The sequence below is a fragment of the Salmo salar genome, chromosome ssa16 (assembly GCF_905237065.1).
Source record: "Salmo salar chromosome ssa16, Ssal_v3.1, whole genome shotgun sequence".
In the NCBI taxonomy this organism is placed as follows: domain Eukaryota; kingdom Metazoa; phylum Chordata; class Actinopteri; order Salmoniformes; family Salmonidae; genus Salmo; species Salmo salar.
In genome coordinates, this window is record NC_059457.1 from 82,688,791 (window position 1) to 82,706,483 (window position 17,693).

At 44.9% G+C, this 17,693-nt stretch overlaps 3 protein-coding genes across 9 annotated transcripts in view; all 3 read left to right on the plus strand.

Annotated features, from left to right (window-relative positions):
* The first annotated feature begins 659 nt into the window (after window positions 1-659).
* Window positions 660-5,398, plus strand: LOC123727897 (cyclic nucleotide-binding domain-containing protein 2-like). 3 transcript variants are annotated; one of them, XM_045698178.1, is made up of 7 exons: window positions 660-1,867; window positions 2,038-2,075; window positions 2,449-2,667; window positions 2,852-2,896; window positions 3,178-3,341; window positions 4,812-4,968; window positions 5,262-5,398. In XM_045698178.1, the coding sequence occupies exons 1-6, from the start codon at window positions 1,840-1,842 to the stop codon at window positions 4,948-4,950; spliced, it is 633 nt and encodes a 210-aa protein (XP_045554134.1). In that variant the 5' UTR covers window positions 660-1,839; the 3' UTR covers window positions 4,951-4,968; window positions 5,262-5,398. The 3 variants fall into 3 exon arrangements, with proteins under 3 accessions (XP_045554134.1, XP_045554132.1, XP_045554133.1); XM_045698176.1 differs by lacking the exons at window positions 4,812-4,968; window positions 5,262-5,398 and having other exon boundaries at window positions 3,178-3,665; XM_045698177.1 differs by lacking the exons at window positions 4,812-4,968; window positions 5,262-5,398 and having other exon boundaries at window positions 2,041-2,075; window positions 3,178-3,665.
* On the plus strand, window positions 5,279-7,902 carry LOC106574848 (cyclic nucleotide-binding domain-containing protein 2-like). The gene is made up of 7 exons (XM_045698173.1): window positions 5,279-5,413; window positions 5,772-5,911; window positions 6,012-6,093; window positions 6,424-6,487; window positions 6,617-6,734; window positions 6,958-7,121; window positions 7,439-7,902. The coding sequence occupies exons 2-7, from the start codon at window positions 5,885-5,887 to the stop codon at window positions 7,662-7,664; spliced, it is 681 nt and encodes a 226-aa protein (XP_045554129.1). The 5' UTR covers window positions 5,279-5,413; window positions 5,772-5,884; the 3' UTR covers window positions 7,665-7,902.
* Window positions 7,903-9,158: 1,256 nt separating this feature from the next.
* The window catches only part of LOC106574613 (neurobeachin-like protein 1), a 75,856-nt gene continuing 67,321 nt past the window's right edge, over window positions 9,159-17,693 (plus strand). For all 5 annotated transcript variants that reach the window (XR_006759854.1, XM_045698179.1, XM_045698180.1 and 2 more), the window contains exons 1-3: window positions 9,159-9,457; window positions 9,854-10,268; window positions 15,738-15,829. Coding sequence is in view for 4 of the 5 variants with exons in the window: in XM_045698179.1 (XP_045554135.1) it covers window positions 10,218-10,268; window positions 15,738-15,829 (143 nt within the window). In the remaining variant the exon portion in view is untranslated. The remainder of the gene's footprint in view (window positions 9,458-9,853; window positions 10,269-15,737; window positions 15,830-17,693) is intronic.

Genomic DNA, 17,693 nt, shown 5'->3' on the forward strand with positions numbered 1-17,693 from the left:
CCTACCCACCACTCTGAGCCTTTCTACTGTGCTTTGATTGGACTTGTCCTACCCACCTCTCTGAGCCTTTCTACTGTGTTTGATTGGACTTGTCCTACCCACCTCTCTGAGCCTTTCTACTGTGCTTTGATTGGAACTGTCCTACCCACCACTCTGAGCCTTTCTACTGTGCTTTGATTGGATTTGTCCTACCCACCACTCTGAGCCTTTCTACTGTGTTTGATTGGACTTGTCCTACCCACCTCTCTGAGCCTTTCTACTGTGTTTGATTGGACTTGTCCTACCCACCTCTCTGAGCCTTTCTACTGTGCTTTGATTGGAACTGTCCTACTCACCTCTCTGAGCCTTTCTACTGTGTTTGATTGGAACTGTCCTACTCACCTCTCTGAGCCTTTCTACTGTGTTTTCTAGGCTTTTATATGTTTGTTTTGAAACTCAAATAAGGGTCTGCAGGTGGATGTTTATTGTCACGAGTCTTGTCCTGGAAGCAGAACTGAGCCATTTCCCCTTAGATAGGCCAGCTGCTGGAATAGGAGGGCGGGATTATTGAAGCTGCTCTGCCTGGATCATCCAATGAGGATCTCTGTGCCATTGGTGTGGCTGCCGGTCGACGACAATGACAACCAATGACGTTGCAGGACAGTGAGGACACACCCCATGCCAGTGAAAAAGACCTATCACTGGACTCATATGGATCGTACTACGAACAGTAATGTGAACTATTTTAGGCTATTAGACTGTGAAAGGGCATAGATAATAATGTGTCAGGGTTTGAAGAGGAAGATAACAGATAATGATATGTTATGGAGTTGGAGAGGGTATGAGTGTTAAAACACAAGTGTGCAAGCAGAGACGGTACGAGAATAGCTAGTGTGTTAGTGGAAGTTCTATGGTTATCCCTCTAGTCTTGTGAAACCAGCCTGATCTCGCGATAGCTCACATTCCCGAAGTGAAACTAAACGTGAGCTCAGCGGTCCGTCTGATTGACCAGGCTGCTATCCCTCCCCTGTACAACCAGTGAAATCCCTGTGATCAAATAAGAACTATAACACTACTGTGCTTTGAGACGCAGCTACCCTATACACGTCCTCCTAGTCGTAATAAACGTGTGGGAGGGTCCTCAATTGTATCGTTTTTATGAAATCTGTCAACTGTTTATGATACATTTATGTGGATTATTCTGTGATTGATGATTATGTGTATGAGAGATATTTTATGTATCAGTGCATATCAAACATGTTATAGCTGTATGAGCCATATAGAAGTGTTATAAATATATTCATTATCAATTTTCTAAAACAATGTCCCTTTTTTTCTTGTCTTTGGAAGTTCTGTATGGTCTTTCTCACCAACTCTGTTAAAGCCTAAATAAGCAGAAAGCTGTATAAGGGGTTATTGAAGGTTTAGGTTGGGATTGGTGGTTTTTGGCAATAATGTGTTTAGGACTGCATTGCTTGAGGTAGAAGTTGCCCCAACCACAGATCTAAGATCAGATTATCCTACCCCACATCCACTTAACCTTTAGGGAGATGAACAAATATCTGACCCTGTATCAGTGGTTAGGTTTGACTTCTACCCACTCATAACTACATCACTGAATAGTCTATGCCTAAAATATGGACTAGCGCTGTCGTTGTCAACCTGGGATATGTATACCACTGGGGAGACTTGGCCTTTCTCCAGGGGGATTCAGAAGACACCTCCACAACCACTGTCCCAGCGACTGTCCTGGCTGAGACGCTACGATAGAATACACCCTGTGATGTCACAGAGGAACCTCTCTAGTGGGTGGAGTCCATATCTCAAAAACAAACAACTAACACCTGACACCATTGGACAATGGAGACAGGAGAGAAAGCGGAGAAAGGTAAAACCACATTGTTTCTTCATTTACATCTTAGTCACTACAAAAATGCTGTGGCTTAGAAACATACCCACCACCGGTGGAGAAGAAATGATCTATGGTCTACAAATTCTATCATTTTGTCCTGGTGAGGGCTATTAGTTCATTTGATCAGCATCTCATTCTGTTTCCAGCAGCTGCGAAGGAGGCCAAGACGGACCTCAAGGATGTGGTAATGTGCATAGATATGGAAAGCTAGATAGGGATTTTGGTTAGAGTCTGCAGGCACAAACTGTCAGCCATTATTATTACACCATCTTAGTTGTATTTCTATGGTAACAGGGCTCTCCATAGACTCTCTTAGTTCACGTTTAGGCCTTCAGATCTGGCCACATAAACCCCTCCCTACTTATCAACAGCATGTCCTGTTATGTATACCACTCTAGTTCATAGTTCAGTCCAACCTGTGTCCTCTGATCATGGGTGTTTAGGAGATGTAGTGACAATGCCAATGACCTTACAGTCCATGTATTGACCTCTCTCTCAATCCTCTAGCCAGTCAATGTAGTGACCTCTCTCTCTCCATTCTTCCCTCCCTTCTCTAGCCATCGGCGGTTTTACATTTCCAGCAGGCAGCAGAGATGTTATTCTCGGCCCCGGTGCAGGCTGCTCCATGCCGGGGAAAGCTAGGCTTTAAGTGGGCGGTGCGCAGCGTCATCCTGATGACTCGCTTCTGCCGCTACTTCATGTCCCGTTCCAACTCTCGCCAATTCATGGAGTTCAACTTCCGGGAGACCATCACCAACCAGCCGGCCGGGGGAACGGTGGGTCGTGTGTGTGTGTGTGTAGGAGAGTGGTACTGTTAAGGGGAAGTGATAAGGTGCTGTGTTTTGCTAGGCTAACGGGCCACCAGGTTTATGTAGTGGTCTTGATGGGAGATTGAGAAAGAAGCTACAGTTTTGATATCCAGAAAGACTGGAAAGTAAACATTGATTTCTGTTCTTGCAGGGTAAAAATCTGGTGTTTGACCTGAACCACTTCAAAGTGAAAGAGGTAATGTGACCGTATGAATTTAGAAGACCTATGCTGGGTATGAAAATACTGTGTTTATGACTGTAAGGAATGTTGTTCTCCTTGGTGTGTGTGTGTGTGTTTCTGTGTTCGTGTGTATGTCTTTGTCTCTGTCTGTGTGCATGAAAGCTATGTGTGTATGTGTGCTTGTATACGTGTGTGTGTCTCTGTCTCTGTCTGTGAGCGTGAATGCTATGTGTGAATGTGTGTGAGCGTATGTGTGCTTGTATACGTGTGTGAGCATTATGTCTGGAACATTCCAGGACCGGATCCCTGTTCTGCTGGTGGAGATTATGCGGAAGTGCCCAGAGGAGCGTTCTGAGTCGGAGGTGTTGCTGGTTCACAACATGCTGAGCTCTGTGAGCATGTTTCGTCGCTACAGTGGAACCCTGCAACTCCTTCTGGCCAGGGTGGTTCGCTATCAGAGGTTAGAGGTCAATCCCCTGTCAATCAATTGCAAGAAAATGAGCTTTAAAACTGCAAAATGTTCTTTTCACCCCAAGACAAAATGTGCAGAATTGCAGGAAATAAGCTTTAACCCTGAAAAATTCTCTCCACCAACAAGAGGGGTGTGAACAGTTTGTGTCATGAACAGTGCTTGTGCCCATAGAAATAGATGCAACGTGCACAACGAGGCGCCGGATGTTCCCCAATGCTGGAAAGGGAAAGGGGATACCTAGTCAGTTGTACTATTGAATACCTTCAACTGAAATGTGTCTTCCGCATGGTCTTCCCTGTGGCTCAGTTGGTAGAGCATGGTGTGTGCAACGCCAGGGTTGTGGGTTCGATTCCCACGGGGGCCAGTACAAAATGCATGAAATGAAATGTATGTATTCACTACTGTAAGTCGCTCTGGATAAGAGCGTCTGCTAAATGACTAAAATGTAAATGTAATGAAGGGGGGCCTGAGTGAACACGTTTGGAAACCCCTGCCTTAGGGAACGCAATGGAAAATGTCTTGGTAGTATAGTCCTTCCCTGTTTCAGTCAGTTTGGTTTCTTTTAGTGCTTAATAAACACAACCCTTGTTTTAGGCTATAATAGTCCGGTAACACTTCAGTTGAAGTGGCTTCTTGTGAAGTGTTGTATTGCCTTTAAACATTCATAGGACTTTATAGATGCAGTCATTGTCACGCCCTGACCCGAGGGCTCTCTATGGTGTTGTAGGTCAGGGCGTGACTAGGGGGGTGTTCTAGTCGATTATATTTCTATGTTTGGGTTTGAGTATGGTTCCCAATTAGAGGCAGCTGATTATCATTGTCTCTAATTGGGGATCATACTTAAGGTGTCCCTGTTCCCACCTGCGTTGTGGGATATTGTTTTGTGTATGTTGCGCCACTGATGTCACGTTTCGTTGTTGGTTTATTGGAAGTTTCACTGCAAATAAAGATGTGGAACTCAACACACACTGCGCCTTGGTCCGTCTATTATCACGACCGTGACAGTCATAGAGCTTTATACTTAACTGTACAATAAAGCATTAACCACTTAGATGTAAAGTCCCCTTCAGCTTAGGGGACCTGCGTGGTTCTGGTACTGGTTCCGACCGACATTTTTTATTATAAATCGATCTGTAGACAGCGTAGATCGAAATGGATTGCGTTGAGCGATAGCCCTGGTTCCCACGGACACAGTAGTACAAGCATTAACGAACAACAAGAAGCCATAATATCACAGCTGTTATATTTAACTATGACTGCATAAGGGACTACAAATATGTTTACAAGGCATTATAAATGCTTTACAAGTTTGTTCTTGTCTAATGTTCTGTATTATGTTATGATCCATGGTTTGTGTGGACTCCAGGAAGAGTAGCTGCTGCTTTTACAACAGCTAATGAGGATCCTAATAGATAACAAATAAAGAGTTACCAATCACCCGCGCGGCTATGCCTGCAGGTTGGAGCGTCGCAGAGTGGTCATTAAGAAGGGCCATTGGGGACACAGCTTCTACTTTGTGTTCTCTGGGCTACTGGCCGTCACCAAGGACAACGACGGGAGCAGTGCCTTCGTGGATAAGGAGCCCATCCTCATCTAGAAGGGCATGAGCTTCGGGGTGAGCCCTAACAATTATATGTTTTTGTAGAAGCAATTTTTTAAGAGGCAATATCATTATCAATAGTCATAGTAGTGATAGTGGAGGTAGTAGTGGTGAGAATGGTAGTGATATTGTTTAGTGTTTAGGAAAAAGATATCTGGGTTCTTGCGAACGTCATACCTCACATACATTCAAAGCCTGATGGGCAACGCAGACGAGTAGGTTCAACCACATGAAATAGCACACCTGACCGTAGCTAGGCTACTGGCTACTGTTGTGATTATTAATGGTCAGTAACTGTTGTCTGTCAGGATGTGGCCTTGATCAAAACGCTGAGGAGGAATGCCACTGTTGTGTGCATGGAGGAGACGGAGCTCATGGTGGTCGACAAGGAAGACTTCTTCGCTAACAAGATGGATGTAGAGCTCAAGAGGGAGTTTGACTATCGCTTCAGGTTCTTCCGGTGAGATAATAGGATGTTTTACTATCGCTTCAGTTTCTTCCGATGAGATTCTGCAGCCAGAATTTTTTTAGGATCTGAATATATACCCCCTACAAACCTGTCTTTGTTGAGCACCGCTCCTACTTTCCTAAAGAGTGAAGGCCTCCCTGAATCCGTGCTACAAACCTGTCTTTGTTGAGCAGCACCACTCCGACTTTCCTACTGAAAAGCGAAGGCCAACCTGAATTCCCGCTACCAACCTGTCTTTGTTGAGCAGCACCTTGAACTCCCACTACAAACGGTGTTTGTAACTCTAAGTCACCGGGAGTCATATTGCCCCTCTTTCCACCTATTCACCTCTGTGTCCCTTCTCTCCCAGGTCACTCCAGCTAGTGTCCTCCTGGTCATACTCTCTCATTGAACAGATGGCTGACCATTCCAAGGCCGAGCTAATTTCGCTACGGCCACGTGGTCGTCAAGGACACCAACGACATGGGCAACATCATTTTCATTGGCAAGGTAACCGGGGGGCTAACTTGTAGGCCTACAGTACATGTGGGGAATGTTGGGTAATGTAGTTGCAGGCAGAGATGTTTGATATTAAATGCTTCCATTACAGGGCCAATGTGACGTGTTGAGAGTGGTGGATCTTACCTCCTGCAGTGCCTACCAACGCCTCCTAAAACAGTATGCAGACTCAGGTACTGGCACGTGTTTATAATACAATCCTACTGTAATGTGTTGACACACAAAATATGCATACAATATACACAGTTCACATTTCAGCATTAAGTTCTAGGCAACCTCAGTTTTCCCTGTATCCTATAACAACCAGAGTAACACTTATTTTATTTTTATTCAAAAAATGTGTCTGTTGTTTATATTGAGTTTTGAGTAAGATTATAACATTTGTGCAATGACATGTTGAAGAACAATAAAAACAACTAACATTATCTCGCTCTCTTTCTCTCTCCATCTCTCTGTCTATGCCTGTCTCTCTCTCTCTCTCCCTCCCTCTCCCTCTCTCTCAGTAAGCAGAGGTACATGTTTGCCAACACATGGATTCAAAGGCGAGCTGACAAACCAACCAGGAAGGTAATGTAACTGGCCACAGTGTATTTACCTGGACGTACCACACATCAGTGACGTCGCTGCATCTCAGCTGTGTCCAGTTAGTTCGCTGCCCGGTGATAAGTTGTGTCTGTCTGTTCTACTCTTCCTCAGTGTCATAAAACACAAAGTCCTCCTCAATAATCCTCCACGTCCTCCCAGAGGACTTCCTGCAGACCTGCCCACTAGTGCCTGTTTCCTGATCGACACCCTTCATCAGAGCAGCACATTTGTACGTAGCCTTGAGATCCAGACATTACCCACATCAACATTGGAAGAAACCTGTATGGTACTTGTGCCTTGTGTTCAGCATGGATGACCATGTAATAACATGATAATATGACATCCATGTCATGCTGTGTTCTGGGCATAGAGTTGTAATCACTTCCTTGAACTCTTCCTCTAGTGTTTTCTAACTCTATGGTTCTGTGTGTCTGCTGTGTGGTGTGGTTCAGGGTCTGAACCAGTACCTGATGCCGTCGAAGCAGAGAGACTGTCACAGGTTCACTCTGGTCAGCCAGAGCGTGGAGATCCTGCGGGTGGAGAAGACTCGCTTTGACAAGCTGGTGGACAACACCACCATGAAGAAGCTGGAGGCCCTGCAGAAAACCTACCCTAGGTGAGACTAATGGATACCAGTTCAGATGGGCTGCCCTTACTGGTGCACTTCATAGAAAAGACGGGGCACCAGAAACAACCCCTAGCCCCTACCCATTAGGTGTTTGTGTAAATCTAAGATGACTCAGGACTAGATAGGTGTAAGGCAAGCAATCCACAGAGGGCAAGGTGGAACTTTCACTGTATTGCTTATACCTATCTAATCCTCTCAGATCTAGCTAGGGAGAATGTACGCATTACTGTAAGTCGCTTTGGAAAAGAACGTCTGCTGAATGGCATATATTATTAATAGCGCTTTTGTGTTATCTTCCTGTGTAGCGACAATGAGCTGTGCACTGTGTTCCTGGAACACAGCCGCTGGAAGGACTACAAACACAGCGTGGTACAGGACCTGTTCCCCCACCGGGTTGCCCCAATCAGAAGCCCCAAAACCCAGAAGCAGCAGGGCCACTGTGGCCCCAGCCAGGCCCTCCAGCAGACCAGATACGTGGTCAACAGGCTGAAACAGACAAAGCAGAGGGTAGAGCCAAAAATAATTAAATAAAGGACTAAATGTGTAGATGAATGAATACATAGACATGGTTTTATCAATATGCTTCAAGTTGGAGCGTTTGCTGCATTCTTCATTATTTTCATGCATTTCGTTAACATCAGGCAGAAATCAAATTATCTGCACACCATAATACCATTTCTCAAGAAGAAAGGTTTTGAAGTATAATTTCTCATGAGTGGGTCATGAGAAAACATACTTTAAACCCTTCTGCCCCTGCTCTCTGTGAGTAGAAAGCTGGAGGAACTCGGTTGTCACTAGTTAACACAGCCACGAAGTCGAAATTGGCTATATTGTAAAAAAAAAATCAAGAAAACAAAAATGTGTTTTATTATCTTAATGTAAGGTTAGGTTTAGACATAAGGTTAGCAGTGTGCTTAAGGTTAGGTGTAAAAACAGATCTTAAGAAGAGAAATTGTAGAAATAGACAGAGGGTTTAGACATACTTACGCCTATGTTCCTCTGCCCAGTTGTTGATGATGCATTCTAGATCTTACAAAGCCTGGATAGGTATTTTAAGTATCAGCTTGCCACATCATGGTCACATTCCCCTGCTCAGATGTTGCATATATCAACCAATGGTTCCGTGCGACGTCGTCGACAGTGTCATCCCCTGACAGATTCCTATAACATATGATGTACGACTGAGGATCTCCTATAATTTTACCCTAGTAGGCTGTAACTGCATAACAACATGGTGATCAGCTGAAAGTAACCAATCACAGCCAAATGTAAGCTCGGTTCCCTCGCAACCAACCCACCCCTAACGACCCACGAGCTCCACATCGGCAACGTAAAGGGGTTGATGACTGTCGCAAACTCTGCAGCCTAAGAAAAATACTTCAATAATTCCTCCATAGACATACATGTATAGCTGAATGTCTTCTGCCTCTGAAATATATATTGTGGCCGCAAATAAATGTAATTATATTCAAAGCTCCCCTTACTCAGCCTATCCTAGCAAGGCAATTGACGACAGCTAAATACAAAACTATTTTGACTTCCGGATTTACATGTCAAAATAAAAGCAACGTTTATTTTTATTTTTTAATGAAAATCAGTTATTGTTTAGCTTTTCCCATTTATATAAAAAGAAAAAAATCCAAACTAAATTCACGATCTGAGTTATGTGCACCCCTGCTCATTGTGGAGCTGGTTTAGCCCAATCAATATGTTTTTATTGTTATTGGCTTTGCCAGTCTTCTGTAAGTATCCCCATATGTTTGTAGGCTGTATTTTGTCTAAACTCTAAAACAGTAGGCTAATTTAGGCCAAATCCAGTTTGGATTCAGTTCAGTTCTATTTTTTTTTAAATATATTTTTTTAATATAAATTAATTGTTAATCGTTAAGGTTTTTTGGGCAATTTTGGCAACATTATTATTTATCACTATACACTTCTACCTATGTTTTGTTTTAAAAACGATTTTTTAAAAGATTCCCTTGGGCTTAATAAATGAGAACGTTTACTCTGAAAATTGAAAAAGTTGACATCAGGAAGTAGTTGGCCGCGTTTCGCACATTGTAGACAGCTTCACGAGTGGCAGTGCCACAGCACTAACCGCCAGTGTTGTTTGTAGCTATCCCAGTGTACAGGAATGGGCTGTAACATTTTGTCGTTTTCGTTAGTAATGCGTGCGTTTGCATTGTTTATGTGGTGACATTTCTAAATGTCTAAGTTATAGGGCAAGGTCAAGCAAATTCACAAACTCGTTTCGTCGTTTGTGTCAAATTGAGAAGTAACGTTAGACGGGGAAAAAAAGGCTTCGCCGTTTTGACACATCACAGGTAAGAACGATAATGCTAGTTAATTAATATTAGCCACCTTGTTTCACAATGACAGCTTGTTAGCTAAGTAACTTTGCTAACTCGAGCGTTTTTCTGCGTATTGCAACCCCAAGTTAGCTTGCTAACGTTAGTTAGCTTTGTTGTGTTTTATTTCGTCAGCTGTATCCTCTTGCGAAGGGCAGAGATCTAATTGAACAGAACGTGCCTGGGCTGATGGCTGATTCATAGGGTTTGTTTACAGCAAGTTAAATTAGCTATCATAACCAGTCAGCTAACGTTATCAAAGGTATAGCCTACTGGTGTTTATAAACAAGTGCTGTTAACTATTTATAAACTGGCGCCACAGAACTTGTGTATTTGACGTACTAACTTTGTTTGTGGCTTGGCTTTCCACAGAGGGGCAGAGTCAGTGGCATATGAGTCGAGAAGTGGACGTAGTGCGACTGACCGTGGAAATCTCACCACAGCAGGAAACGCGAAACCTTGGGAATCCATAATGCACGATGGAATAGTGCTTTAGGAAGTTCCAATATCAAGAAACACCGCCACTGGGATTACATTTGAATATTTTGTTTTTCCTTTCTAAGTAGGAAGGTATTTGAACTATTTTCGGAGTTGTCTTTCATTGTGACATTTCACTTAACATCTCAAATCGATATGTATACGAGCAATGCCCGAATGAGGAGATCTAGCTAGGGGCTCAATATGAGGAATCGGGAGAATTGACCTCTGTTTGGAAGCCCACCACGCGCCGTGGAGAATGGCATCAAATGAAAGATTGTACGAGGTCTGGATGCTGTATTGCAACAAGGTAAACAAACCTTTCTCTTGATCTGTTTGACACATAAAACATGCATTAGAATCTGTGCCCATCTCTGAGCATAAACTCGGTGTACTGTCATGTCAGTAAGACCAGACTGTAAGGTAACCAAGCTATTACAATAGCTGTGGTATATTGAGATGACGTAATGGGTGATAATCAATCAAATGTATTTATAAAGCCCTTTTTACATCTGCTGATGTCACAAAGTGCTGTACAGAAGCCCAGCCTAAAACCCCCAAACAGCAAGCAATGCAGATGTAGAAGCATGGTGGCTAGGAAAAACTCCCTGGAAAGGCCAGAACCTAGGAAGAAACCTAGAGAGGAACCAGGCTCTGAGGGGTGGCCAGTCCTCTGGCTGTGCCGGGTGGCGACTATAACAGAACATGGCCAAGATGATGAATTGTAATCGGGTTTGGATTTTTAAGCCATCCTGTTCTTCCTCCACTATTCTCAGTAACAGCTGCTGGACTGTCCTGCAATGTGTAAAGTCTGTTTCCTGGTATTTAGATTTTAGTTGAGTGACGTCTTGTGGTATGTAGAAGGGTATAATACAATTCCATAGATTCTGTTTTGTATTGCAACCTAGCTAGACCTATTTCCCCCTTGATTGACTGTAGTAGCTACAGTTGTTTCATTGCACTGGGTGACCAATCACAGCTTGGTGCCTGAGCCTCTGCTGATGTGAGTCTCAACTACAGTCAACACATTCCCTCTTTAATCCCACTCAAAAGGACAACCCTCTCATAAGCATTAGCCTTTTGCGCTATCCTGTTCTCCCACACGACACAGGGCAGGAAGTGCTATGGCACAAGTTTTTAGAATGATCCTGCCTGAGTGCCAGTCTTTGTGTTGTCATGCCAACTCCATTTAACTCATTGTCATGCCCAACATGAGTTGACAAGAGCACAAACAGATCTGGGACCAGGCTAGTTTAGTATCAAACCAGATTTGATTTGTCACCTGCTTTGTAAACAATACGTGTACATTGAGTGTACAAAACATTGAGAACACACTTGATCTTGCACTCACTTCTCAGTCCTGTGTTAAATGGCAGGCATTGTGGAGAGTACACACATCATCTTTGTTCTATTAAGGGAGTGTATTTACATTGGGTCAGACAGTAGGCTAGAAGTTCAATCTCCTACAGCAGCAGGCCTGTATTTTACTCTGCATGTGGCCACAAACCTGTGAGGCTTTGCCTAAATTGCTTAAATAATTTGTAAGGACCTTTACCTCCCCCAGAGCGGCCGCAATGTCACCACTGGCTCAGGGGTCTCCTCTTCTGTCTGTGTGTGTGTGTGTGTGTGTGTGTGTGTGTGTGTGTGTGTGTGTGTGTGTGTGTGTGTGTGTGTGTGTGTGTGTGTGTGTGTGTGTGTCAGGGTTCCCAGGATACATCAGGAGCAAGGGGAACTTGTAGTCCGTCACGTGAGCTAAATCGGCTCCGGAATGTTTGTTGTGTGAGGCTGCCCATTGTCTCCACTTGCCCTAAAGAAGCCATACACTTCAGTGTCGCAGGTTAATGATGTTACACCTCATTGAGGGATAGGCTCATTACACCCTATTGTACTAAGATAACTGACCTTTAACACAGCATGACATATGAACAATAATGGGAGCGTAGTTAAGCTAAAATGACCAAGTCCTTGACCTTGGGGTTAGGATCCCGCCATGAAATTGTAAGGCTGCGTACTCAATCCTAAAGCTGCCTCACACTACAGAAACAGGTGATAGTCCCCTGCCCTATGGGCCGTTCTGGCTCAGGCAAGGTTACCTAGCTAAAATATCCAGTACCACTGTGCTCTCTAACTTCCATTAGATCAGTGTGACTGAACTGTTACTCACCTCCATAATGATTAACCCAAGCAGGGCTGTCAACACTACGGGGCCAGAGGTTGACAGAGTCATCACAGTAAGTCACCCTGGTCTGTTGGCGGTTGAGCAGCCTAATTAAAGGGAGTAGTGGCGCTGCGGTCAGGAACTAGTTTATCCTGTAGCTGTAGGTCATAGTAAAAGGCTTTGACACTAATTCATTCACCTCCAACTCAATTCGGTGAATGTGTGATACTTGAATACTGGCCTGTCTGATATGCAATAAGCCTAACCCCCTGGGCCGTGTTCATTAGGGTATGTAACTGAAAAATGTTTTAAAATGGAAAGCAAAAATGAAGGTTTCTTACTGGATGAATCCATGATGTCCCTGCCTCCCTGTTTCAGTCAGTTTCTGTTTGTTGCATAATGAACACAACCCGCAGTGAGTTTCTTTCCTCCAAAGTTAACTAGCCTAGCCCCCTCCATACATGTGTTGGCTGTTGTAAATCTGTGGGTCGGCTAACTGGGAAAGCACCAGTCTTTTAACTCCAGTTCATGTTGGAGATAAAAGGTAGCAGACGACCACTGAGACGGTCACATTACGATCCTCTTACCCAGCAGGCTGTGTAGTGTCACTGTCATCAGCCTGGAGTATCGTCCCAGAGTTAGAGTTAGCAGCATTGTTAACACCACAATGGCAGCGAGGCATCAAACACGACCATGCAAAACTCATCCCTCTGGTTCTCGATGATGGGAAAGACATGGCTCTTGTTTCTCGACAACATGAAGCATACCCCTGTAGTGTTGAACTACAGGAAGCATGATGTGTATGTGGTTAGCTCGTTATCATTAGGCCTGTCTGCCCCTCCTGTGCTTATAGCCACTAAGATGATGAGACCATAGACACAGGCCTACATTAAATATTCTGTCATTTTAACTAGGTCTGTAGGCCTAGTTAACAACAGTAATGTCATAGTGTTTATATATCGACCACACCTCGCGGTTTAGCCCCTCCCATGTGTGCACTATAAATACTACTGGTGCCGTGACATCAGTCAATCCCAGGATGGTGAGTACTGGAGACTGATGGGGAGGAGAAGGTGACCGTAGATGGACCATGAAGGCATAAAAGACATTGGTAAAATAGAAACTGTTAGGAACAGGACATCTACAGTAGACATTGTGGTAAAACAGGGAAACTGTTAGGAACAGGACATCTACAGTAGACATTGTGGTAAAACAGGGAAACTGTTAGGAACAGGACATCTACAGTAGACATTGTGGTAAAACAGGGAAACTGTTAGGAACAGGACATCTACAGTAGACATTGTGGTAAAACAGGGAAACTGTTAGGAACAGGACATCTACAGTAAACATTGTGGTTTTGAGTCGCCCCTCACCATTTCCTCTAGCAGTCATACTTGGTCACCATGCCAACCATGCCCTTTTGGTAGGGTGAGGAGGGCAGGGTCCGTCTGGATGGGATCTCCTTGAGGAAAGATTGATGTTGATAACCTTGTAGGCTCAGGCTAGTGAGGTCCTACATGGTCATGTGTTATTAAGATTCAGTGAGGGGGGTCGTCATGATTTAATGAGGAATGGTCACATGCTTGGTACAAAGTAAGTTATAGTCTAACCCCCTGCCAAACCAGCTGACTAATAAAAACCCACAATTCACCCTGTTGGGAAGGTCACATGGGGTCATGTGTTATTAAGAGTCTGGGAGGGGGTGGTCATGATATCAGGATGGATGGTCACATGTTGGGCACAGCAAACCCAGATTACCCACCCCCTCAAACCAGCTGACCATAAGAAAACACACAAATAGTAAATGCGTCATCAATCATTAGTCTGTCAGATAGTTTCAAAGATATTACTAATAGGTTGCTACCCAGATGTTGAGTTCATCTGATCTGAATTCATCCAGCCAGTGTTGCTTGGTGTTGGGTCAGCAGTGGTGCCTCAAATAAACAGAGCCACACCAAGCAGGCCCAGGGTGTGTCCCTCTCTGCTCTCTCTGCCCTCCCTGTCTCAGCCCTCAGTGGACATCTCTACTCCCCGGCTGCCCAGTGAAAGAGGGCATTCTCTCTAACCACTCACACACTCCCTGGGGCTGGTGCCCAAACCTGCTCTGGCTCACACAGTCAAGGGGAGGGAACACACGCATTCAGAGCGGAATGAACCAGATCGTCATATGTTTTTCCTGTACAACCATGTTGATTCCAGTATACACAGACACTTGTACTGAACTCTGTATCCAAGTCCCTCTCAAACGCTCCGTCAAGTCACTTGCTGTTCTGATGACCTCACTTTTGGAATTCTTTCCTGTTGTGGACCTGTGACACGCAGCAGGCTGAGTCTTTCCTAGACCTGTCCTGCTCTAGTGTCAAAACCAACCTTACTGCACATTTATAGGGCCCTGAATACTATTGGCTAGATGTAAGAAACATGGTCATTTGCATGGAACTGAACTTTGGGCGTCATCAGAAAACCACCAAAAGGCACGGACAGACTGGTAGGATGGTTGAATGTCTGCCGGCTGAGAGTAGGTAGCACCCCTGAACAGAGGGCCGTCCGTAGTTTGCAAACTGATTCTACATGAGGAAAAGGGCTAAAAGGACGGTGGGTGTTCACTATAAAACACCGCAGCGACAGCAAACGAATGAACACCATGTATTGTGCAGACTGACATTCAGTCTGGTGAGTTTTCTCTTTAAACCGGTGTTACACTCTGACGGACGAAGCAGGCACATGCCAGGGGTCTATTTATTCATTACTGCACACCGTAGCAACGGAAACCAACGTTTCTTATTGGACAAGTTCTGGTAATCCCTCTTGGTTTCGGTCCGTTTGCTTCCTTTTGATTTGTAGTGAATAGCCTACACCCCAGGAGTGTAGAAACACTGCTTTGTCAAACAAATGCTACTAAGCACTTTACTGCCCCACCAAACAATATAGCCTAGTGCCTTATTGAACAACACTTAGTCTGACACAGCAGTATTCATTCCTACCACTCCTACTGGTTCAACAGTAATACTCTGGGCCTTTTCTCATATCAGTCCCCCTTGACCTGAATCAGTGTCAGTCAGGCAAGCCTTGGAACTCCCCTGTCCTGCCTCTCTCTACCTCCCTCTATACCTCCCCACCCTGGGCAGAGATAGAGCTTAGGCTAGCCGGGGTGTGGAGATGACTGGCATTCTCAGAGTGGGAGGGTGATGTGCTGTCTGTCTGTCTGTGAACAGTGCTGCTGGCCTCTGGCTCTCTGCATTGTTCCCAGGAATGTAGGAAATGTCTGAACGGCAGCTGCTCGTGACTCCCCTCGGGAGTAGAGAATGTGGCGATGCCTGTTTTTCAGGCAGACAGGTGCACTCCTCATTACTCACTCACTCACTCACTCACTCACCTACCTACCTGAGTTTACAGTAATCTGCCCCTCATGACATACTACAGTTAGTGGAATCATTATCTCTCTATTCTCACATGACAACCACTAACATCTGTTTCTTTCCTTCTCCCTCCTCTTCTTCCTCCCCCTCTTCACCCCCCCCCCCCCCCTCTCCTCCTCCTACATCCTCCCCACCTCTTCACCTCACCCTCTCTTCTCCATCCTTCTCCTTGATTCCGTCCTTCCATCCCTCTCTCTGACAGAGGGACCCAGACTACCTGAAGCTGTGGCTGGAGATCTTCATTGGCTCCTATGAGAGATGTCTAGACGTGGACTTTGAGAAGCCACCCTCCAGGTAAGCATAGCCCCACAGCTGGGACCAAGTCACTATTATTTAAGTCACAAGCAAGTTACAAGGTCCAAGTCTCAAGTCAAGTCCCAAGTAGAACGGGTCGAATATCGAGTCAATCCAAGTCGTGCGTTCTAAGAGCAAGTCATGTCAAGTAAAAAACATAAAACATCTATACAGGCAATGACTTGTTCAATTACAAATACTTATCTATTTACTGAGGCCATCAGACAGCCCTTTTCATTATTTTATCTATAGCACATTTGGATTATGCAATAATCCATTTTAACAATAAATTCCTAATGCAGGCTTCATAGGTTGTTTAATTCCAAGCGATGTTGACATACCAAAGAGCAGTAGGTCTATGCTAGTAGTTGTTGCTTGATGCCCCATTGCTGGTGAGCTTGTAAAGTAAACGGTTCATATTCTTGCTGTTTGTGCTGCAGCCGATCCTATAGCTGTACAGCAAATCAACAATCTGTTCTCTAGCTCATTGGTTTTCAAATGTTTTGACCCGTGACCCCTAAAAAGTAGCTTACGGCCTCCGCGCACACATGCAAACGCACACCATCGCTGTGCAAATGTAGCCTGAAATTAGGGTCATAAACGGGGACGCATTTTCAAAACACAAGATACAGAAATAGACTATGTTTTGCACCTTCATTTTGAGCTGAAAGTCACTCATGTTAGTAGTCAATATCAACAAGGGATATCATGTCACATTTAAACTTGTCTGGAGTCCAGAGCAAGCAGGATCACACGGCCTACCTTTATGCAGGAGGATCACACGGCTTGCCTGTATGCAGGAGGATCACACCTGTGTGCAGGAGGATCACACCTGTGTGCAGGAGGATCACACCTGTGTGCAAGAGGATCACACCTGTGTGCAAGAGGATCACACCTGTGTGCAGGAGGATCACACCTGTGTGCAGGAGGATCACACCTGTGTGCAGGAGGATCACACCTGTGTGCAGGAGGATCACACCTGTGTGCAGGAGGATCACACCTGTGTGCAGGAGGATCACACCTGTGTGCAGGAGGATCACACCTGTGTGCAGGAGGATCACACGGCCTGCCTGTGTGCAGGAGGATCACACGGCCTGCCTGGGTGCAGCAGTTGTTTTTGTGGGAGACTGTCTCGGGCTGCGTGGAGAGTAATTCACGGAGACTCTGTGCCACAAAATGTGACAAAACGTTACAAAACCCGATTATCAGTCTCAAGTCAGTCGAGTCCTAAGCTCCAAGTCTCAAGTTATTTTATTTTCCATCAAGTTGAGTCTCAAGTCATCAAATTTGTGACTCGAGTCCACACCTCTGCATGTGTCTGCGTTAAGTGTGCACAGTACACACCCAATCTCAGCTAAATCTAGCTGGGGCTACATGTACAGTATGTTTGATGCAAGTGAGCAGCATGACAGAAAAACTTAACCAGCTCTGGAATCTGTGTTGGTGTTCTTTAACCAGCTCTGGAACCTGTGTTGGTGTTCCACAACCAGCTCTGGAACCTGTGTTGGTGTTCCACAACCAGCTCTGGAACCTGTGTTGGTGTTCCACAACCAGCTCTGGAACCTGTGTTGGTGTTCCACAACCAGCTCTGGAACCTGTGTTGGTGTTCCTTAACCAGCTCTGGAATCTGTGTTGGTGTTCCTTAACCAGCTCTGGAATCTGTGTTGGTGTTCTTTAACCAGCTCTGGAATCTGTGTTGGTGTTCCTTAACCAGCTCTGGAACCTGTGTTGGTGTTCCACAACCAGCTCTGGAATCTGTGTTGGTGTTCCTTAACCAGCTCTGGAATCTGTGTTGGTGTTCCTTAACCAGCTCTGGAATCTGTGTTGGTGTTCCTTAACCAGCTCTGGAACCTGTGTTGGTGTT

Excerpts from the sequence above, each read along its gene's own strand:
- LOC106574848 (XM_045698173.1), top strand. The coding sequence starts at position 5,885 with ATGGGCAACATCATTTTCATTGGCAAG. Across the intron at positions 6,094-6,423 it reads AAAACAGTATGCAGACTCAG|TAAGCAGAGGTACATGTTTG; the intron begins GTACTGGCACGT and ends CCTCTCTCTCAG. Across the intron at positions 6,735-6,957 it reads TTCATCAGAGCAGCACATTT|GGTCTGAACCAGTACCTGAT; the intron begins GTACGTAGCCTT and ends GGTGTGGTTCAG.
- LOC123727897 (XM_045698176.1), top strand. The coding sequence starts at position 1,840 with ATGGAGACAGGAGAGAAAGCGGAGAAAG. Across the intron at positions 2,076-2,448 it reads AGACGGACCTCAAGGATGTG|CCATCGGCGGTTTTACATTT; the intron begins GTAATGTGCATA and ends TCCCTTCTCTAG. Across the intron at positions 2,897-3,177 it reads ACCACTTCAAAGTGAAAGAG|GACCGGATCCCTGTTCTGCT; the intron begins GTAATGTGACCG and ends GGAACATTCCAG.